At 40.2% G+C, this 23,422-nt stretch overlaps 1 protein-coding gene and 1 long non-coding RNA gene across 2 annotated transcripts in view; both read right to left on the reverse strand.

The window, feature by feature from the left end:
• The window catches only part of CDHR1 (cadherin related family member 1), an 87,223-nt gene that overhangs the window by 62,783 nt on the left and 1,018 nt on the right, over nt 1-23,422 (reverse strand). The window contains exon 2 of the mRNA XM_072870440.1: nt 23,266-23,317. Within this exon, the coding sequence (XP_072726541.1) occupies nt 23,266-23,317 (52 nt within the window). The remainder of the gene's footprint in view (nt 1-23,265; nt 23,318-23,422) is intronic.
• On the reverse strand, nt 1,417-13,684 carry LOC140655663 (uncharacterized). Its single transcript, XR_012043822.1, has 3 exons — nt 13,456-13,684; nt 6,453-6,515; nt 1,417-3,059 (listed from the first exon to the last, which is right to left on the reverse strand). It is a non-coding gene; the product is annotated as an uncharacterized lncRNA (long non-coding RNA).

Consider the following 23,422-nt stretch of genomic DNA (forward strand, 5'->3'; position numbering starts at 1 on the left):
ATGTTCAGTTTAGGATCTCTCATAGGCACATAGTGACCCGATTTTGCCGATAATGCTTTCAGCGGCTGACCAGATGGCATTGTGAACATAAGGTGCTTATCCTACAGGCAAATCTCTGGCCTCAGCCACTCCCCTGTGGAGCATCAGCCTGAAAATGTGGAATTAAATCCCCACACCTGAAGATATTCAGTCACTACATCTCAAACACACAAACAAATGTTGGCACAAAGGTTAAATGACAACTTGGTCAAATCCATACCCAGACACCGAACTTTTCTAGCAGAGACTCCCACCACTGAGACATTGAAAACAGAAGTAATGTTGGGGAATTCCTTCTGTGCCGATAGCCCTGCTCTAAGATCAAAAGACAAAGCATGATGAGACAGTTGTGTATTCAAAAACAACATAGGTCATCCAACGGCTGCCATAAGTCTTATAATACTGAAGGGCTAGTGGGAGCTATAGACATACACGGGATATGTAACACCTTTCTTAGAACTTGAAGGCTGTGCAATTTCCATGCTTGACAGCCGAATGCACACAAAAACACAAGATACAAACAAATGCATTTGCCAGCTTGGAAAATCTAAATTTACTACTTTATATAAGGATACAACTTGCATACTTTGAAAAGCCACTGAGCAAATATGTTTCTCCTCAGGTAATGCCAAACAAATATATACAGAAATGAAAGGAAAACAAAAGGAACAACAGATGCCTGTAAGTGAAGCCACAATCAGATGGTAGGTCTGTTCTACCATATGGGGAAAATGGCCTGGTACATAAGAGTCCAAGTCTGTTGAGGAATCATCTTCAGAGGCTGACACATGACATCCTGATACCTCTAGACAAGGCAAAAAAGCATGTTTGGGCAGCAGTCACAATTCCTGCTGAAATAATTTGAGGATTCCTGCTTTAGTTTGTTCAGTCAAGACTCACACAAGTAACATTTTTAACTTGAATAGCCCTCAACCTTTGGTTGAGGCCAGTGAGTAAAAATACTCAAGTGCATTGGATGATGTCCCTGCATCCCTCCAGAGACCCAGAGTATTTCTCTAATTGTGCTAATGGTCTTTGGGGCTTATGTTTTTGCTATCAGAGAGAACATTTTGCCTGAAGGAGGATCGGAGAGTGTGGAACACGCTGGTTGGAGCGTGTGGGACAAAAAAAATCATACAGCATTTTTCAGAGAAAAGAAATGGGCTTAAGCTCACATTAGAGAACAGAATCTTCATACCTGTTAGCAATGCTTTATACAGAGCTGTAAACACACACAACCATATTTTACAGAGTAAAACCCTGCTGTAAACACATTTAATACCAAAAATGCTTTTTACATTTACTTGTCATTTATATTCTACAGATTCCTTCTGCGAGCTAAAAAAGACAAAATAGGAATAGAGTATGTTTGCCCAGTGATCAGCAGCAGAACAGTCAAACACAGCTCCTTCACCAACCTCCTGACTCAGATCTTGCAAGGACTGGCAGCTCCTTTATCCTTGATATAAAAATGCTATGCATGGTTAGCTCTTAAAAAATTGGAAGCTGAGAGTCAGATCTATCTAATCTCAAAACCAATCCAAAAATAAAGTAATAACAAACACACAGAAGACCCAGAAATAGGTTCAATTGCTCAGTACAAAGGAAACATTGCCAATAAGAGAGCATAGCCGTATGCAAGTGCCCATAAACTTGACCCTTGGGAACTGCATTTGCCTGTGTGGGTTATAACAGGCCTCTGACTGTCCCCACTCAACTCCCCCCAATTCTGAAGGGCACCGAGACGATTTCCATCGTATGGAAAATTATGTTAAGAGAAACAGCAGTACCATGAGTACTGAGGGAAAAATTACTATTTGCAACCTGCAATTTGCCCAACAGCAGAAAAGCTTTCTACTCCTCATATTCACAAGAAGGAAAACTGAATTTATGAACATCCAAGTAATTCTGGTTTAAGGACTCACCCCAGGCAGAGAAATAGCAGCATATGCAGGGGACAGTTAGGGAAGGACAACAGATACATGAGCAAAGACCCCAATCATTGCTAATGATGTCAGTAGAGGGTGCTTCAGTTTCTGTTATTCAGCCCTTTGATATTACTCTTAGCATTTATTTCAAGCTCCAGTGAGTTTTATTTATTAAGGTGATGGCACAACACAGGTGTCTTAAAAGAACAGCTGCCTTCTGGCTCCAGGAGGAAGAGATTTAATCTGATTAGCCTTAACACCTTTTCAGTATGCTATTTAATAACCACCTGATGACATTCTTCTGGGAAGTTAAAGAACAGGCCCCTTCACTTTTAAAGCCAGATTTAAACCCCTAGAGGAGATCTTGAAAAGCTTACCACTGTACTTGAATTTGGTCCTTCACCACTATTTTAACAACCTGCTTATCTAGTTTCTCAGCCCTTTCTAAATGATGAGCTCTTTCTCACTTGCTAGAAATTCACTTCCAAGTGGATTTCAAGCACTGAGAGCAAAGGCTGCAGGAAAAATCATCATGTGCCTAGCTACAAACAAAATCCTTTTGTCAATATAAAATAAATCATTCATAGAAAAGGGTAAATATGCATATATACTGATAACTAGCAACAATAACACCAGCCCTTTCCCACCTTTTAGGCAATCCAAAAATGCAAAACAAAGCGATTCAGCCAGCTCTTCAGCCAGCTCTCCTCTTTCTCTTATTCGAGGAGCTAAATCCCTGTTTGGTGTAGAGGAATATGCAAGTGACACAAAGTCCAGTGGCAGCCAGACAGCTTTGCTGGACTCTTTAGCTGCCAGGCTAATGTTAACAAGATGAAGGAGCCTGAGTGAGTGAATAAACAGTACTGACTGAAGCCTTTCCCAAACAAAAAATAAAGTAATATACACTCATATCCTATCTGTGAAAGGAGGGCCCTCAACCAAGTAAAGCGCTGGCAGGCAGATGCTTTTCACCCTGCTCTCAGTCTGCTCATTTTAACTGTGGAAGGGGTCCAGGAACCATCAGATGGGCTGGCCGAGGACAAGGCTTGCAGTATTTCCTTATTTCCGTCGCGGTCATTTTGAAATTTATACCTGTAAAACAAAGATGGAAAGGAGAGAAAATGGAGAGAGATGTTTAATTGGGAGTGTGAAGAATGGCACAAAACTTTAATATCTGAAGCTGAGCTGTGTTTGTATGGGCAGGCTTAGATTTTCAGTGATCTGAAAATAAAAAGGAATGTGATGGCAGGTTGTTTTTTTTTTTCTCTCTTCATTAGATTGCTGGAGATCACCCATTCCCAGCACCTTTTTCTCCCTCTGTACCAAGGGTGCACAATCACTGAAAGTATGATTGCTGCTGCTGGAAGTTTCCACAGTCAGACGAAAGTCTTCGCAGACCCAGGGGCAGTACTCTCTCTCTCCAGAGCTCAAGTCCCACAGTTAACACATTACAGAATATCTTCCCCTTACTATCATCCCATTCACCATCTTTCCTGGAAAGAAGCCACAGGCTGACAGTGGCTTGAAACGTTTGCTTTGTGGGACAGTAATCATTTCTGATGGAAGAACTAAGTTCTAGGAAAGCAGTGGTTTTGCTTCAAAAGAAGTAGCCAGTATGGTTAAATTATCCCCCGCCTTAAGCCACACTGAGTTGGCCTCTGAGGGGCTTTGCAGCTTCCCCCAGGCACGCGCCCAGCCAAAGAACAGCGTGGAGTAAGAGAGAGAGGCAGTCGGCGTGCTCTGCCTGCGCGCTGTACGAAGCAAGTAACATTCCCCTAGAAAAAGACAGCAACATGGAAGCACAAATCACACAGAAATCTTGTAACAACGATACAAACGTCGTACAGTTCCAGTTTCAACTGCATCTGAAACTAAACACTGTGTTTAGCTTTGGGCAGTTGCTGCGTTAGGCCTAAGCTTTTGCATCTGCAGTAAGAGTCAAAAGGGATTCTGGTCAAGCTTTTTCATATAAGCAGATTTGTAAGAGAGAAGCAGTCACGTGCAGCAGGCAGGTGTGCCCTGTATGAAAGCAAACAAACAGCAATGCTGGACCTAAAAGAGGTCTGGCTGCCGCTGGGGAGAGGAGAGGGTTACAGTAAGCAGGCTGGAGTGCTCAGAGAACCAGGGAAGAGTCTAACAGGGGAAAGCAACGATCATCAACTATTATTGGGTCTGCAAGAGGAAGGCATTTCAGATTCCCTTTGTAGGAGATCTTTGTGGTGAATTTACAGGTTTTAATGGAGTGCTTCCTTTGTACTTCTTTCTCCCTCTCAGCATAGTACTTTCTATTGCTCTGCAAGACAAGTATTTTACCCATGGGAAACAGCAGCCTGCTTTCAAAGGAATATTCTCTTTGGAAGCACTTTTTATCAGAGAGATTTCATGCCTGTTGCATGAAAAAAAGCCTGAAACACCTGCTATGTTGTCAGATAGCAGAAGGTAGCTCAGATTGAAAAGTAATAGCTATGCTCATCGCATGAAATCTCAGTGCTTTGGAAAGGTTATAGGTTCAGCCAGGTAGGACACATGATCTGTCTCAGGCCAAGAGAGACGAGAGCCACCTCTGTGCATTCAGCATTGCACTCTCCAGTCCTTCTGGATGGGCTGGGAACCCCCTGTTGTTGCTGTGGATCATTTATAGCTGAAGCCCTCAGTTGCCACTACACTGCCAATTAAATAAGAAAGGAGCCCCAGACAGCTATAAACCCCTGACCCACAGGCATAAATCTGCAATGTCTTCACTGCCCCTGATGCCAACGGGACTCTGCCTATAATACAAACATGATTCAGCACTGGGAGACTGGAAAGAAAGGAAAGGCGCCAGCTAAAGGAAAACTGCAGAGAAAAACAAGGATTTCCACTAGGTTACCTAAATACAAAAAGGAATAAATCATTTATGGTACTTTATGAGCTGGAATGAATTTGCTGCGAACTTCAAATTAGTAATTTTATGACAAAAAGATTAGAAGAGGGTAAATAAGTAAGTAGGAAATGGACTATTTTAGATCAAATTCTGTACCTTTAATGAAAGTTATCAGCTAGCCATTTTAATGAATTTAGAAGCTTTAAGATTTAAAATGTTATTGTAAAGAGTATACCTAAACCTTTTATCCTAGACTTGTTCATGGTTTAGCTTTTTTTACTGGGGTCTCACTGAAATGAGGGATACTATGGACATACAGAAAGAAGCAAATTGAGTGTTTCTGGACTAGTGATGGTGCCGAATCACCATAGTAAGGATAAATGAAAGCGGAGAAGATTGCTAAAACTATCATATTCATACAGTGAAAGCACTGATATGATGGCAGAAATTCCAATAACTGCTTTAAAAAGCACTGATTCTTTCCGCAGGAAATCTTCCTTTTGCTATCAAAAGTAGCTCTAACTAGAAGTGGAAAATTAGATTTAATTCTTCCATTGTGCATCTGAACAAGAAGCTAAGTTAACTCCCAGCTGACTTACTCCCTCCTTGCATTTTCTTGTTCCAGAGCCAAGCAAATGAAGCTGGTGGCAGCCTTGTGCAGGCACACAGGGTGTTTTAAGTAAACAAAAAGATACACAGGCGGGGAATACTGAGCTTGTAGCTGGACGTATTTGCAACTGACTACCAGTTCACAGTGAGGCACCAGCCAGTCAGAAAACAAGGAAAGAAAAAAGAAAAAAAACAACCAACAGTAGAGACTGGTTTTCTGAAAGGACAATTGTACCATTTGAAACTCCCATGCAGAATGTGGCTACTTTAAAAAGCAACAAAATCCTTTGCCCTCGCTTTGAAGGCTATGGCTTTTCTGTATTCCCCCTTAGAACACACTGTCTCAAAAGACTAGAGGGTGGCCCTCCCCTTCCACTTGCTCTAGGCAGGGAATGCATTTGGCTAGAAAAGACTTCCAAGTACTTCAATGCAAGTACACTTTTACTTCTGCAGTCTTTAGACACCCATATTTAGGACAAATTCCATCTCGGGTAAATCTTGTTCCTGGTAGGGCTGGGGGTTCAAAAATTGAATTTTTAGGAATTTACAGAATCACACTTTGGTTGATCTCTCAAAACGCAGAGGTGAATGCAGCCACAGATAGGTGGTGACAGAATACAGCAAGGCAAATCCACCATAACACTTCACTTCCACAGCCTCTGTTCTTATCAGTGAGGAACTATGCTACTATTCTTCCTGCCCTCAAGAGTAAGACCTTCTACGAAGCAGGATCTGATATGAACACTTTATGCTTTGATCAGACTAGATCATATTTCTCTTGATTGTTTTACACTGTGAGCATTAAATGGATTCTCTTCTACTCTTATTTCTTCCCAATTCAAACACACAATAAGCTGACTGAGAAAAGAGAAAATTTCTCAGTGGTACATTGAAGATAATACTAATCTGCATGGAAAATTCTGCAAAGTTTGCAGATGAAAAAAAACCTCTAAGTGCTGTGATTTATCTATAATGATTACCTAATTAATGTAACAAACTGTAAATCTTATTACCTTTATGTGCTTTTTTGTTGAGTTTGGGTAGTTTTGAGCAGCAGCCTTTTTTAACTTTCTGACCTAAGGGTGAAAAATAATACATTACCACTGGAGACAGATAATGCAAACAGCTGTGCATATACATTAAACGGGTTAGAGTCCACAAACATTTTGACTACTGTGTTTACCATTGAAATCCTTGAACAGAGAGATCTGTGAAACAAAGGATCATCATGACTGATTTTTACATCTGTGCGTAGCTTTGTCCCTAGCATGGAACAGGAATTAATTTGTTTGTTTCCATCATTACTAGTAGATACACCAGATACATTGTGAAGATTTTTTAGCCTTTGAAGTGTCACATATTGGCAGGCAATACAAGCAGCAAATTCTAGCTGTTTTAACCTCAGAAAGAGACTCAGACTCTTTTCATAGTTACATCACTTAATGAAAACATAAAAGACTACCAAGAGGAAAAAAGAGTATCTGTATCCACATGCACAGGAGTGTAGAATAAATTGTTCTAGTTGGGCAAAGCCATTTAATTATTCCCTCCCTCCTAGACCTAAATAAGTGAGCTGTTGATTGCACTTGACACATTATGTGCTGGACACATTAAAGGGAGAAGAAAGGTTAACTCTAGAGCAGAGGTGGAGCAGAAAGGACAGAGGTAGGTGATTTGTCATCAACAAAATCTCACATATGCTCAATGTTTCTGGAAATCCCCATGGCACAGTTCTACAGCCAAGGCTAGTCATGATGGCTGCTCTAGCATCCAAGCGGTTTGAGGTGTCTTGTCACCATCATTTCATTCTGATGTAACAGGTTTTACATAAAAAAGTACATTCATCTTGCACACCCAGGCACTTCTACTTTCCCATCAGTGTGTTTGTGGATAAGGAACAGTGCCCTTTTTACGCTTCCTCCCCACCCTCTGGCCCAGTGAAGCACCAACCCCCTAGGATGCACGTTAACCAAAAGGGAACGTTATTACAGGATCCTGTGTCTATTCATTTGGGTTTTATTGGTTTTTGCTGCCTCTTGTCCTTCCTGGACAGGCTTCTGCTATGCTCCTGAAGACACATCTAGAAATTCTCCAACTCCCTTTGCACTGTTCCTCAAGTTTCCCTCAAGAGGCCTAGGAAGCCTGAATGAATAGCATTAGAAAATGCAAAGGGAGCAGAAGGACTTCAGGTACCACAGCTCTGGCAAACAGCTCTGCCACTCAGAACAGACTCTGGTAAATGAGAAAACTGGGCAGCTGACTTGACTAGTTTGAAAGACAGCTTCCACGTTTCTCCACACTCGTATTTAGACGTAACATGATTCTTATGTGGTTTCTAGAAAATATGAAGCATGGCAAATCTGCTGCTCCTGACCTTTGGACATTTAGCTTATTTGTTTTTCCTTATCTTATATTCATTCTCTATGTCTTGTGTAAAATAAACACTATGAAACAATCATGGTGGGTCTCAGATTTACAATATCAAACATCAAATCTGAACAGGTAACTCTAAACATTACACCTTTCCATTTAAAAATCCTACTAAATTGTCTACCTGCAAACCCAGAATGACATCTCCAGAGATGTAGCTATAGACAGATAGAAAAACCTCTGTTTTTAAGATTAAAACTGCTCTGTGAATTTGCATGCTTTGGAATACTGCAAAATGGTAACCGGGTACCACAAGGTAATATGGCAATTAAAATGTGGAATATCAGTGGTTAGTAGAAAAAAAAAAAAAGTCAAGACTAATTGAAGGTCAGAAGAGCTACTCTCACCTGTTTCACTGTTCTGTAAAGAACTCCTCATTTGCTCCAGTTCTAGTAACCTGACTGTTTCATATTCCCTTGTTCCATAAGGGTAGAAACTTTCCATTAATGTGTTTCTCCCTAGTCAGAAAATACATTATTTTTATATTGCAGATGTTATCTACTGGAAAAATATAACAGGATTTTTTTTCAGAGGAGCGGGTTTCAGAATGCAGATTAAGGTAAAATTAATCATGCTGTACTACATGCAACAGGCAATAACAGAGAGGAAACACTACCGTACAAACCAAAGCATTGATATGCAACCACATTCTGCAGTTTGAGTCCTTTCCTAAATTCATTCTCTCCTTTCCAGTTGTCAAGCTGTTTGTTTTCTTTAATTACAATCAACAGAGAATAAGCATTTTATATCACAAAAGGAAAGAAGAGCAAAAGAGACAGTTGTGTTAGAAGAATATACTGTACCTTCTGCAGTAAAGGCATTGAGGCACAAAAGAAAGACAAACAAAAAGCCATAAAGTGCCAGGAGCTTCATCCTTCCAACGAGCCACGAGATGTTTTCAAGGAGGCTGAAGGAGAGTTCTGGTCTGCCTCCGGTGCAGCCGTACCTTTTTATAAAGGTAGATCGAAAGGAATGCAGTGTTCAGAATGGGTGGAGATTTGGCCTTTGTATTGCACTTCAAGCAATGAAAAGAAACGGCCCTTCCTATTAGGAGAAGCAGTTTACTCAAAATCAGGCAGCAGTTACCTGCATTAGAGTGTCCTACCAGTTAAAAAGGAGCACCTGGCTTTGAGTATTAGAGTATACAGGGATGCTGTGATGCTGAGTGTTTGTCCTGTGGTTCACAGCAGCCTCCTTAGGTGACCTCATGTGCTCCTTTACATACTTTGGAAAGGCAGAGAGCTCAGCTGAAATGAAGCTGTGTGGACAGTGAACTGGAACTGAAAAGGCAAACCAAACCCACAGTGTTTAAATCAAAGCAATTGCCAATGTGTTGTTAATGTAATTAACAAGACAGCTGGTTAAGCAGCAGATTTCTGAGTTTATTATTAACTTCTCAGTATCTGTTATATCTTGACAATTAAGTCTGTTACAGAGATTACAGTTAATCAAGATTAAGAAGTCCATCAAATTCAACATAGTACCAAGGTTCAGAGACCATGCATTAAAAAAAAAAAAGAAAAAGTACTTCAAGCAGGGATCAACTGCAGAGCTGAGTCTCTTATTTAAGGCAAAAGTTTAGGTTTGGCAGCATCCGATTCTCCCAGCTTATTCTGATGAGATTTGGGTCTCGAATACCAGAATATGCTATGAGCTATATAGCCTTAAATGCTGGGAGCGGTACCTACAAGCCGCTTGGACTTGGAATTGCAGTAGGACAGAAGGCTTCATTCTGGTGCACATACATTGCCCTCTCCCCTCCGATCCCAAGTTTCAAAGGTTTCATATTTCAGATTTTGGATTTGGCTTGTTTCTTGCACCGGATCAGCAGCCTTCCAAATCGGGTCACCCCTTTATCTACCAATTTTAGCCCCAAAAGCTAAATTTCTACATTCCTACCTAGCGATATCCAAATATTCTGAAGATCACTAATGCCTGACAGTCTTTTTTTTGCCAAAGCTGACATTAGCAAGACTCTAGGATCAAATCACTATCAACACTTGCTACAGATAGTATTATCTTCAAAGTGCTTATGAACAGCCCTGCCTCACCATTGGCACACCTCAATAGTTCAGACTGTAGTAAGGTTTTTAGTTCACGTCACTACTAAACTTCTCAGAAAGTACTTTTACAGTTCAGTCAATGATGCAGAGAAAAATGAATGGGACAAGAGAGCCCATCAATGTTGTTTTTATGATCTCAGGCTTCTTTTGAATAGTTGAAACATACGGATGTGAGCCCTCATCTTGTACTTTTAAAAATCAGCATTTTTGCTGGTTAACACAGAATCAATCCTTTAATTTGTAGAGAAGTTCTATACTCCCCTCTAAAAGGGGAACAATCATTACTATTACCAAAGTAGATTTTGTCAGTTAAGCACTTTATAAAACAACTAGTTACATAAAATATATAAACTCGAACTAGTTATGTAAACTGGAAGCATTATAGGAAGGACTTTTTGACATGGAAACATCTCTGCAGTACATTTTATTAAATGAATCAAATTTACAGCTTCAGTGTACCAACAGAAATATTACATTGCTTTGGATGAACTCTAAATAGAGAAGAAAGTGTGGCCCATATAGCTTTGAGCACAGAATGAAATCTAAGCTGGTAACAGCAGAATTTCTTCAGCCTAGCTTTCCTGAAATAATCTTTTCCATTCAGTCAGCAGTTTTCCATTTTAGCAGACCAAGGTTGATTTGTTACCAAAGAATTTCAAACTTGCATTTGTGCTAGTTACATGGCACAGCCCATCCCACTCCAATTCAGGAAAACCTTTGACCGTATTTCTGTCCAGTCTTGCTCAGGAAAGCACTCACTTGATTTTAACGACATGGCAAGTGACTTTCCTGTATAGGGTATTAACCTACACCAAGATCTCAAGATGGAAATTCTCTGTTTTCTAGGCTAAGTGATACTCTTGTAAAGATGTGGGAGTTACCCCTTAACTCCTGTACTACCCGACATCAAAGCTGAGGATGAGAGGGGGCATGGGGAAGAAAATGAGATTTTTAGATAGGACATGTGACTTTACAAACGATTTTCATTCTTCCACATCTTAAGTCAAAGTTTATTAATTAAATAGAAGAAAAACAGACTAGATGGTAGTTCACTGTCAGCAAAGCTACTACAAAACACAAGAAGGAAAGGTACAGGCAGGCAAGTCATGCTGAAGGTCTAGCACAGCATGCAGCCCTTGCAATTATCTCCTTACTGGTGACTAAAAAGGACAGAACAAGATGGTTTTCTGCTGGTTTTGTAACATCTTTTCTTTCAAAATATCCAGTGAGAGATTTTGAGCAGTGACAATCTCACTGCATATACCAAATATCTGCAGAGATAGCAGAGAACAAGGAGACATGATCTTTCTCAAGTAAAAAAAAAAAACAACAACCAAACAACCACCAAAAACCTACTAAACTGAGCATGTAAAACAGAGCTGGGAAATTTCATGGGCTAGTCAGCCTACTCGCTAAGGTTTGCAGAAGACCTGAAATGTCAATAAGGCTCACGAAAGGATAGGCAGGAGAGTCATTTTTCTGCAACATTCAATTCAGGCTGGCTGAATAGTGGTAGCACTGAAGCAAGTACGTATCTCACTTAGTGACTACAGTATTTTATCTCCATTACACTTTCTGAGAAAGTTCTAGGCAAACTCATGCATACATGATGACATTGCACATACAGGACAATAATCATCATCACAAAGGGAGTCTAGATACAAGCAGTTAGAGATTCTTAGTATGGCTCTGATAATTACGAAAGTAAAAAACAATGTATGCCTAATTCCACAGAACTCAACCCACTGCACTTTTAAATCTTGAATCAAATATCACTTAAATCTTGAAGCCTTTAATTGTTCTATGTATTTAAGCCTGTGAAATCCTAGGGAATTACGATATCCTAAATCTTGGTCTTGTTAAAGTCAGTGAGGCTTTTTCTAGCAAGTTGACTCCAAGCCAAATTCTCCATTACGTTTTTGGTGGGAGGGTTTTTTGTTGTTGTTTTGTGGGGTGGTTTGGCTTTTTTTTGGTAGTGTTTTTTTTGTTTGCTTGTTTGCTTTTTTCTTTAGAATCCCAGGTCCTATATGTGTTTTAAGATGTATCACTACATATGCTTCTAGTTGAATTCATTTGGCTTTTTTACAGACAAAAATTGTACACTGAACACATGACTGAATGATTTTTTCCAAAAGCTATATTGCTTTGGTTTTCCTGGAGGAAAAAGAAAGGAAAAGTCTTGCTTTACTGACAAGTCAATTTTGTGACTTAACATAACCACATATAGGTCGCAACCATGTGAACAGAATGTTTTTAATGGTAACCCAGAAAAAAAACCACAACTGGTTTGTAATCAAAAGACATAGTCTCTCTAACGATAAATGGTTAAAGCTCTCATGCAAAAAAAATCTTGTTACTTATTCTGACTGTTTTAATACTTTTTGCTCCCCAAAACAATTTTCATTTCACTATTTTAAAGTGGTTATTTCTCAACCTTACACTCAAGGTCTTCTCACGCTTCTCTTAAAGAACTACCATCTCTCCCCGCCCCAAGAATGACTCTGTGGATATTTGGATATCTTTGTCGATAACAGAAAAATAAAAAAGGAAAATCACATCACTGAGTGCATCTCAGCTCTGCCTCTTAAAATGGCAGCTGCCTCACCCAACTGGCTTTCTTCCTTAAACATAAAGGTGAACTAGAAATGAAAAAACACCCAACCAAACAACCTCCCTCATAAAAGGCACATATTAACTCAAACCTACTAAGACTTTATACCCTAAGAATTTTGCATGTATTTCTAGCATTGAATAGAACCATTGCCTTCTCTTCCTGTGTGCATGATAAGAAATAAAAAAATGAATACAGAAGAGGAAGGTAAGCAGGTAAGATGGGAAATGAGTTGCATAAGAGAACCTCATCACGTGATGGCTACTGTTATTTCCAGTTATGTTCATTTAATTAAACTAGAAAAGTGCTGGAATGTTAAATGCACTACAGCTGCTGCCAACACCTACCTCAAAAAGAGAAACATTTTTCTTCTGGAATATTTACAACAGAATATTGGCAACAGGAGTGTTTACAAAGACTTATTTTTGTAAATATAGATAACCACATTGTAACTTTACCATCTACCCTAAGCAAGAAAGCACGTGCTACTTAGATGTCTCATTTGTTTTCTGCTTGGAAGAGGCAGGCTGCTACTCGGTCTCCTCTGTTGCAACAATCCAAGCCTTCCAGCTACTGTGATGGGAAATGAGGCAAACCTCTATGCTTATCACTGCACACCCAAACACCCCACCGAGGGGAAATGGAGCAGGTGGTGGGAAGCACTGCTGTCTGCCCAGGGGAACAGTTTTAAATGGTTTGCACTTCTGCCTTTCAGCCTGCTCTTGTATTTCTCATTCTGAATTTGGAGAAGCCAAACCAACCGCTTGCTTAAAAGCTATTGTGCCAAAAAGAGCACCAAGGACTTCGTCAGATGAGTCTGAAATATTGCCCGCAAAGCTCCAAGCCTGCTTGCTACCAAGGGAGGCCACCACTATCTCCACAGCTTTGGTTGAGCAAATAGAAAGATGTTACCTGCAAAGTGGTTTTGGCCCTCAGACCAGAGAGGATCAGTGATCGCTACTCCAGAGCATGGCAGAACAGTCAGTTTCTGTATTTTCTCTTCTCCAATGTGTACAGCATCTACAGCCTAGATACTCTCATCCATTCTGCTGAAGACACATCACCTTCTATAAGAGAAGCCATCCTTAGTCTTATGTTCTTTGATTCTTCATTTTTATTTCACATAATCTGCCTATAACCTTTGCCATTGCTGGCTGCCCGCGTCCCCTACTCAGCATGTCTGTGCCAGTAATTACGCTCATTTACGTTAGCTTTTAAAATATCTTCTCACCTGGTGTTCATAGTCACCTCCAGTTTCTGCCCTCGAGTCTGTTCTCTTTTCATACTTTCTTCCCTTCTGCCACTCCCATGCCTGTTTCTCTCTCCATCATCCAGTTCTGCCCCAGTCTCCTTTTTCCTTTACTATGACCTGGTAATAGGTGAACGATATTTTTTTGTTGCAACTGTTTAACTGACTCCCCCCCTACTTAAGCTGTTTTTTCCAAGGCACGAGTCTGCTTTTTGGCAGAAATATTTTGACTTTTCAATAAAATACAAGTGCATGAAAACCTAACTGTTGTTCTTTTTTAACCAGTCTCAACTCATATACATGCTTACACTCTACCATCATTCGTCATGGAGAAAGTTCAAGCATAAAATTTCCCACTCACCATGTGGACTAAATTGTCCCTTCAGGATAACCTCGCGTAATACGTTGTAGCTAGAAACCTGCTGACGCATACACCAAGCTGAAACAAGTTAGCTTTTGAAATCTTGTAAGAAGTCAGAGCTCTCCATTGCAGGACAGAAGGGTTTGTCTCGCCACCACCAGTCTCCCCACCGAGCCGAAGCCGCTCTCGCCTGCTGCCAGGAAGCCCACACCCTGTTTCGGATTCACAGCACACCCTTGCTACCTGGCCTATTCATCACAACATTCACCCTGCTGTAGCCATGCCAGCTCCCATCAACTGCCTTCCCAAACCCCATGTATTCCAAGGCTACTTTCCCATCCCTCCTCATGACTGCAGTTTTCCATTCCTTTCCCTTTTTGTATAAGCGAGCCTTGTGTTCTGTATATACCAACAAATACATCCACATGCTTCAGACTGACATGCCTAATTATGGCTGGAAGGCCAGAAGTGGCTCAAGATAATGTGGGGTTTGGTTTATTTGTTGGTGGGGTTTTTTTTTTGTTGCTATCTACTCAAGTGTTTGTTAAAATCCCCTGTTTTTCAAGGGGACTTTCAGTATGACAAATACACTAAGGAACAATACGGCTATGGCAAAAGTTGAGCCTGTAATTAAATTAGCATCTCACAGACTGGGACTACAATGGACTGTAGTATGCCCCAATGCACTATGGAAGACATTGGTTTAAAGTGCTTCAAGTAATAAATTTTAAATTATAATTTAAAAAAGCAGTTTTTAATATCCACTCCTAATCTTGTTTCACATTTGTACACATTCATTATTTCCATAACGAAAGGTTCATCAAAATTGGTTGATATAACCGTAACTGTCACATGAATTTTTACAAAATATGGCCTTTGCCTACAAGGCACTACCACTTTTTGCTCACCTGAAGAGGTACAAACACTTCTTTTCACATTTGCAGAGCTCAGTACATGCTTATTCTGCTTTGAATATTCACAGTTTTAATAGACTAGATTCACCTACTAGAGAATTAGGTAAGTTTTTAACTTGTGATTTTTGCAAGGCTCTGCTCACTTAACTCCTGCCTATACAGCTGACAGTCTCCCCATTTCCCTGGCATTCATGAATTCCTTGCTGTGGTGGTAGGATGAGTTATTCTGAGTTATTCTTTGATGCCACCAGCTCTACCCTTCCTTCCTCCCTCCACTGCTAAGATCCTATGCAGGTGTTGGTTCTCCATTACCTAGGCTAGGATAAACACCTGCCTTTACCACAAGGGCTGATTTTTCTTCCTTCCAATATTTATCCCTGCTGCTCCTTCATAAGTCATAGAATAGCGGTAGCAGGGGGGTTCTTGACTGCATCTTTGTCAGAGCTGCTCTTCTGCCATATGCCCCTGACTTCTTCTGCCATATGCCCCTATGTTGCCTTCTTTCCCAAAGGGCACACATTTAGGTGGCTATCAAACACGCTCTGCCTAGTCCTGTAACTGCTGTTCTTGAAAGCACATTCAGCTCACACTGGCTAATTTTCCATTTCCTTCCTTTTCAGCACTGCAGCCAGTGCTTCTCTGTTGTTACTTATATGTATACAAAAAGGACAACTGGCACACCTAATTTTGACCATAGAACTCTGTGGGATTTTTTGCAGGTCCAGGCGTGACTCAATGATATGTAAACAGAATATGGCTAAAAACTCCCCACCTTTTACAGGAATTCCATATTTTGTTACGTGTGCCAAAGAACATTAAAGACAAGGCATATGTTTATCCTGCAATTAAATTAAAATCTGATCCTAAATATTGACTACAGCTGATGTTTCAAAGGATTTCCACGATGTTTCAAGTAATTCTACTTTAAATCATGATCTAAATAAGAATCTGCACAATTTTTAATAATTTACTTCAACTTTTTTAACAAGTATATAAATCAGTTATTTTCCTAAGAAAGTGTTCTTCACAGTCAGCTGGTATAAGCAAGAAGGCCAGACCTGACTCATGTACCCATTTTCAGTTTGCACAGCAGAATACAAGATGAAATTTAGATCTCACCTTACGAAGACATTTAAGGTGATTAGCTTTGCAATTTTCATCCAACTTGCCCCACCTCTAACACTGCTGGAAGGTGTAAGGTGTAATATGCATAGGGTTTCATGAAGCCTATATAATAGTACACCTATAAACCAGTAACACTTGGCATGCCTGGTGCCTTTACACAACTTGAATTGCTCTGCAAAAGTCAAGGATGATTCGTCCCTATTTCTGCTGACATTAAAGAGCAGGGGCAGCCCATTTTTTCTTTGATAAATGATCTTCAGTTTATAGCAAACTTAGAATTTAGAAATGGTTGCCATAAGTTCACTTCAAATTTTGAAATGGACTCATTTTGAAAAAAAAAAAAAAAGCATTTAAATAACCCTTCCACATAGTATTTAAGTAAGAACTGCATTTTTATTTCAACGTTCAACCATCTCAGTGACCTTTAGTCATCGTAATAAAGTGGAGACGGGCTCTTACAACACAGGAAACAGAGTACATAAATCTGCGGCAACCCTCGGTGAGGATGGCTGTTCAGACCTGTAATCTGGCACTGTAAAGCCAGCTGCTACAAAGGCAAGTAAACTGCTGGCACAAGGCTCTAAGATCAGTCACTAACGCAGCATTCACCCACCCACATTTTACCAAGGAAGATCAGCCTCTGAACACAAGTGCAACACAGAACTGACACACTCTAGAAACACAAATGTCTCACACATACCCAACATGTCCCAGAGTAATGACTTTTAGATCTAACCACCTCTCTTTTGCCAATGATGAATGGGAATAGGTTCAGAAAGACATGCTTTCTTTGCTAATTCCTTCACTCAGTTTTGATGCCATTTGGTCTGCTCTTGTAGACATCGTCATAAAGCTTCTGAACAAATCTTTAGCACTACTGTAAGGCATTTATTTTTACTAACTTGTACACAGGAGCTAAGCTTTAACTGAGAGGTAGTGGTTTTTGGGTTTTTTTTGGTATGAATGAGCAACCTTGTAATATATTATGTATTCCCACTTCTTACTAGTGGTCCTAACACCAAAGAGAATTACTGGAAATGTGTTTTTAATTACCACAGTTTCATTTATAGAAATAGCATGACATCATCATCTTCTTGGAAACTGAGTTGGCCAAGAAGGAATTTGCCTGGGGCGGGGGGGTGTGTGTGTGGGAAGCTTCTGACCACTATCAGGGAAAAAATAGAATGAAATATTTAACTGGAAAATCAAAGATTAAATGTAACTTCCATAAAAATACTAGTTAGACACTTCTATAAATTGTACAGTGGTCTCAGTATCTACGAAGTACTGGACTTCTTCCTAGGCACTAACTCACCACTACTGCAATGGTGAGATAGCAGAGGCATGATAATTTACTTGTATCATGGTAATGGCTTTTGAGTTATAGGTCTTCATTTACTGAGTCCGAGCCTAAAATCACTGCACCATCCCACCTAGACTTGACACAGGATGGTACGTATCTACCATCACTACCAATTCACCTCATTCCTGACTGCAGTGACAGTCCAGCCAGAGATGAAGATCACTTTTTCCTCCTAAGCAGTACAATACATCCTCATCCATTGCCATCTTGTCTAAGAAAAATGATGCCACAAAAAAACCCAAAACAAAAACACAAAACCAAACTGAACTGCAAAACCAAACAAGAACAACTGCATTTCTTAAAGCAACACATCCCTTCAGGATTTCTGAAGAACTTGTAAGAACAAGAGTAACTTATCAGATTCCTGCCCAAGACAATCTAAGGAAACAAAATTACAGATATGTTTGCAAATTATATTGAGCCCCAAGGGAATGAGAAGAAATACAAGCTGAGCTGAAATGCAAAAAGCTTAGTCTCCTATCATTGATGTCTCTTACAGAGATGGATTCAGAGAAAACTTGGGCTCTTAATAAAAGCTGCAGCAGAGTTCTCCTATCCCATCAAATTTCTAGCTAAAAGTAAAACCATTGTTGAGTAAGTATGTGGTTTTTTCTTCCACTCCTTCCTAGTCACATAAATACAACTGAGGTGACCATAAATGTTTCGGGGGACAGACTGTGTTCATTGCATTGAAATGGTGCCCAGTGAACTGGATCATGGGACTTTAGCTCATGCAAGCTGACACAAGTAGCTGATACTAGATCAAATGATTGAACGTTCTCCTCAGACAAATGTCTCTCTGTAGGAGCTGGCAGGAAGAAGAGAAGTTGAAACTCACACCATTATAGAAATGAAGACAGCCTTAGCCCCCAAGCGCCTTAGTTCAAGCTCTGGACTTCATATTACCAACTGTGTTAAATGATCAGCATATCCACAACGTACAGAAGAACCAGGAAGAGGCTACAGTGGCCAAGTAACAGCATTTATACCCACTCAGAAGGACAAACTCCCTCTGCTATCCCTGAAATCACCTCCTGTCAGATCAGTACAGACAAGGTTTATCTGTGTTTTTAAGAAAGATCAATATGCAGATCAATCACAAAATCTTTCCAGAAGCCCTAGAGGCTGACAGCTGCACAGTATTTTCTGCTTTGGAGGCCTGCCAGCTGAATTAAACGCCTTATCTATTCAGGAAGAAGAGGGAGATGCCTGCCCAGACATTTGTCATGGTACCACTTCATTTCCTCATACTAAGTTTTCTGGAACTAAGCATTGGGCAACCCAGACTAGTTATGTTGTATGAAAGACCCGATAGTGTCTTGTCTTCTTTAATCTTTCTGAAAGAAGGAAAAAGCAAAGAGTGCTTTCCCAAGCAGCAGCTGAGAACGAAAGAAGGACGAATCTTCTAGAGCCATAGTAAATGGCAAGAGGGACAACACCCCCCGTGCAGGCACCTGTGTTTTTCCCCACTCTAGGGGAAGAAGTGACAGATCTGCTTCCATAATGAGCTCCTCTCATCACCTCATCCCTGAGGTGTGAGCTCTGGCAGATTAGCTGTCAAAAACAGTTTCCTAAATCACATCTTGCTTGAACTAGAGGACCGGACTACCACAAGAAGAAAATGTTTCCCTCATGCATAGCACATGTAGCATTGCATCCAATTTAAGTGTTTTCGGAATGAAGCCTTGCCTCGTTTCGGTACGCTCTCTGTTTAGAAGCCTACACTTACCAGACAAACTGGCCCCCATCACATATAAGGCCTTAAAAGGCTCAAGAGAGAACAGAAATCATGTAAGAAAAGGGGGAAGGGGACATCTGTTATTCCATCTTCACCATGTTACCTGCAGGAAAACAAGCTGCAGGAAGTGTTAAAAACAACCAAAATACATACAGCTACAAGCCCCACCTTAATAGAGCAAGGCTATCCAGAAGAGTGACCTGTGAAGAGACAGAAGAGTGAACACACAGAGCTTAGGGACCATGAACACCACAGGGGACTCTCAGGCACGTCAGCTGCTGGCTCTGCAGTGGCTTTACTTGCAGAGCACACATTGAGTGGCAGGACACTTGCTGAAAAAGCTCTGTGAAAGATGTTTTAAACCCTGCTGCAGGACAGTTTCCTAAGTGATTATCAACTCACCGTAAACTATTAGGAGAAATTATAATCTCAGTCTTGCTCTTCATTCTGGTCTTTGCTAGTTACTATATGCCAGACACTGTCATTACTGTCTCTAATACAGTGAATACAACCACAGCCTGCAGCTTCTACACTACATACCCTTCCCCTTTGAAAACGGAGGCCAGCACATACTCCCAGAGAACTACGTTGGTTCACCATAACTAGTCTAAGCTGAATTCATTAACTTTGTATCCTGAAAGTTCTTGATGCTCCCTGCCTTCTCACAGCTCAACAGCTAGTGTCATTTATCTCTAAATTTAACAAGACCACTTGCTCCAATGGTTTTATTCTCCTTAGGCCACAAGCAGCTGCTTCAACTTGGTTAGAAGAAATTCTCATATACAAAATGCAGATTCTTCTTAGAATGGCATGAGCTTTGAACAAAATATTAATGAATCTTATAATATATTAGCATATCACCTCCAGAAATGATGACTCAATGAAGCCTATAATTTTAAGAGTTTATCTAGTTTCTTTTTGGCAAGTGTAAAAAGACACTCTGGAGCATACCTTAACGGTAAGAACTCAAAACTACTTTTTTCAAGATTGAGACACATCCTTTGTGGCTTTTGAACATAATGTGTTAGTAATGCAAATCTAAGGATGCGTCCCTTATTCCCCGAATGATTCAGAAATACTTACCTCTGCACTCAATTTCCTTCCCAGCCCCCAACTCACCCTGGCAAACAGCAACAGCCTTTTTGCAACTGCAAAGACGTAATACGACTCTTGCTGCTCCTTTCATAAAATCAATGCCTTAAAAAAGGCTCGTACAAATGCCTCAAACTTCCAACTGACAGATTCTAAAGTCACAGGTTAGCAGGCTATATAGTAATCCGTGTTTTCATTCCATCTCCTGTCTCCAACCACTCCCCGACACAATTCTGTCTTACAATTTTGTATATTCTTTGACCTTATTTGTTAAAGACTTTTCCTTCTTCTGGGCGATTCTGAAGATGACCCTAGTTCATTGCTTCTGGTCTTCCATTTCCAGTTTGCTTAAGAACATTTTCTGCCTTCCCGCTTCTCCCACTGTATCTTAGGCGGCATTTACAATGAACTTCAGCTAATTCCCTGAACCACAGGTGGAACCTGAGGAGGAAGGAGCTCCTAGCTTTTTAATCCCCGTGCCTCCTGGAAATACTACACTTTTCAGCTGGCTTTTGGTAGAGCTCTTTGTCTCCGTTGTACTTAGATACGCTGTGACAAGGAAAGTACTACTCCCACCCAACACCCACATCTGCCCCATTGTCCCAGTTAGGTGCCACCACCACACACACTGCAATGTGAAAGGGCACGTGAGCAGAAGATCAACCACGTTGCTCTTAAAGCAATTCTTGCTGCCTTGGACTACCTGACTAACCAACCTGGAAACATGGCACACATCTTTGTCCACCTTTATTGGTATGAGCTACCAATGTGACTGAATCCACTGCAGTCACCAAACCGTAGATTCTCAATTTTACTGCCTGTAAAACAAACAAAACAAGAAACAAAACTTTGTCCACCTCACCCCCACTTTCTTCCTTTGTAATTCATGGATGCAACTATAGTCCAAGTGAATAGGGTCCTTGACAGACTTGCTTCAGTTAACTGATGAAATAGACTCTCAAGTGCCACTACTGTGTAATTACTAAACAGACTTTTACATCTCAAGCCTAAAAAAGGCCATAACTTGACCATCCAGCCCAATCTTCTGCATAATTTCTACCAAAATGTTGCTCCCAGTAACCACTGCATTATAGCATGAGATCCAAAATTGACTTGGATCTCATGCTTCAAGAGAACCAACCACAACCCCCAATAACCTGTGGCAAGTTTTGAATTTTTCCCCCTTGAACTGTGTTCTTGGGTTCTACCCTATTTTATCATGATGCTAACATGGTCTTGTTTCCGGCTAATGAAACTTACAATTCCCTTTATTTTCCTGCTATGTTTACACACAAGTATGTATTTCTCCTGTATTTGTTGTCAGTTAAGTGGCTGCTTAAGCTTCTTCTCACTAAAGAATACTAAACTTAAGTCTTACTCAAAAACATGAAAACTGTGTTTTCCTTAAACACGAGTTTATTTACTTGGAAGAGGAAACCATTAAAATACCTGATCTTGCTTGCTTTTGTGACTGATTTCTCTCACTCCCCTTAAAGCTTAAAAGTAGTTATTTAAAAACATCCAGCAAAATTCTGTAATAAGTGTCTTTAGTAAAAGCCAGTAAAGGAATACAATTATGTATAACCCTCTTCAACCTGACCCAACAATGAATCAAGAGAGGAAAAAAATAAATTCTTATGACTTTATAACCATCAAAAACGTCATGAACAAGAGCTCCCTAAGGAGAGGGCAAAATAAAGTCAGCAAAATAAATTAAGTAACATTCCCTATTCAAGAAAAAAAATTAAGCTTTAGTCCTCAGCTAGTTTTGGATTTCTCTGACTTTATACCCTCCTAATAATAACCATCTTCCCTTCCTAGTTTACAGAAGTGTATAAAACAGGGCATTAAGAATTAGAGGGTCTAACCACAGTGTTTATCAGCTTTTACAGATCTGAAATTTAGGATATAAAGCATCTAATTTCCTTCTGAAAGTGTTCAGTGTTTAGGGGGAGACCAAAAAAAAAAGTTCTTCCTCAGTTGTATTTGCTCTCAAAGCTGCTGAGCAAGACTTACTTAATGGACCTTAATACCTACTTAAAAGAATCTCAAGTTTTACAATTAGACCTCTCAATTGAGGAAAAAAATCCCAAAATACATTACTTACAGTAACATCACCCTAATAAGTTCTATTGATACATCTAAACAATTTTTTTAGTTCTAGAAAGTTTTCAAGTTGTCCATTTGCATTCCAAGAGTAGCCTGACAGTAAGCCAGCACAAGGTCTCAGACAGATGCTCTCCCTGAAAGAATGGGCACCTGTTCTTGTGTCTATCAAACTACCACATTTTAGATTTTCATTCCTCCCCAAATTAGAGCTGTCTTAATTAAGATAAATCTTAATTCTTCACTTAGGACTTCAAATGTAAAGGAACAACTCTTAATCTTGTTGCCTTTCTGAAGACCCACACTAGACAGCACTAACAGAGTATTTTCTTACTGATACAATCTCCCCCAGAGGAGTCAAGCCATATCTTTCCAGAAGACTGAGCACAAATGAGTGCTCATGCTTCCTCAGGCACTATTTGGCCGGTTTTTTCTTAAAAGGTTATTAGTCCTTCCTGTTGGTCTCACTTTCCATGCAAACACCTCCCTTAAGTAGGGTGTTGCGTTCTGCACCTTACTGTTTCAAACAATCCAGGATCCCTCTCTTGGTTCACAGTCAACCTCTAAAACTTTGTCCTCAGAATCTAGACAAAAGTAGTTTTGCCTGAGTTTTATTACAGGCACAAGTATTAGAATTTTAAGACAGCTCTCTGTAGATTTCAGAATTTGAGGACAAACACAGTGCTGTCTTCAGCTACAGCAACAGCATGTAGAAATTGATTAAGCATATGAAATTGCTTAAAAAAGATAAAATCCTCTCAACAGGCTACTTACACTTGAGACAGTCCAGAGATTTCTTCCATCGAAGTACTTGATTTTCCTTCAGCTGTAATAGTGCCAGGAACTAGATTGTGCCATATAACCTTTGGGCACAAAGGAGTTCCAACAAGGTTCTTCACAATCCACTGTTTCTTCCCTATGATTGAAGAGA

Source organism: Ciconia boyciana, chromosome 8 (genome assembly GCF_034638445.1).
Source record: "Ciconia boyciana chromosome 8, ASM3463844v1, whole genome shotgun sequence".
Lineage (NCBI taxonomy): Eukaryota > Metazoa > Chordata > Aves > Ciconiiformes > Ciconiidae > Ciconia > Ciconia boyciana.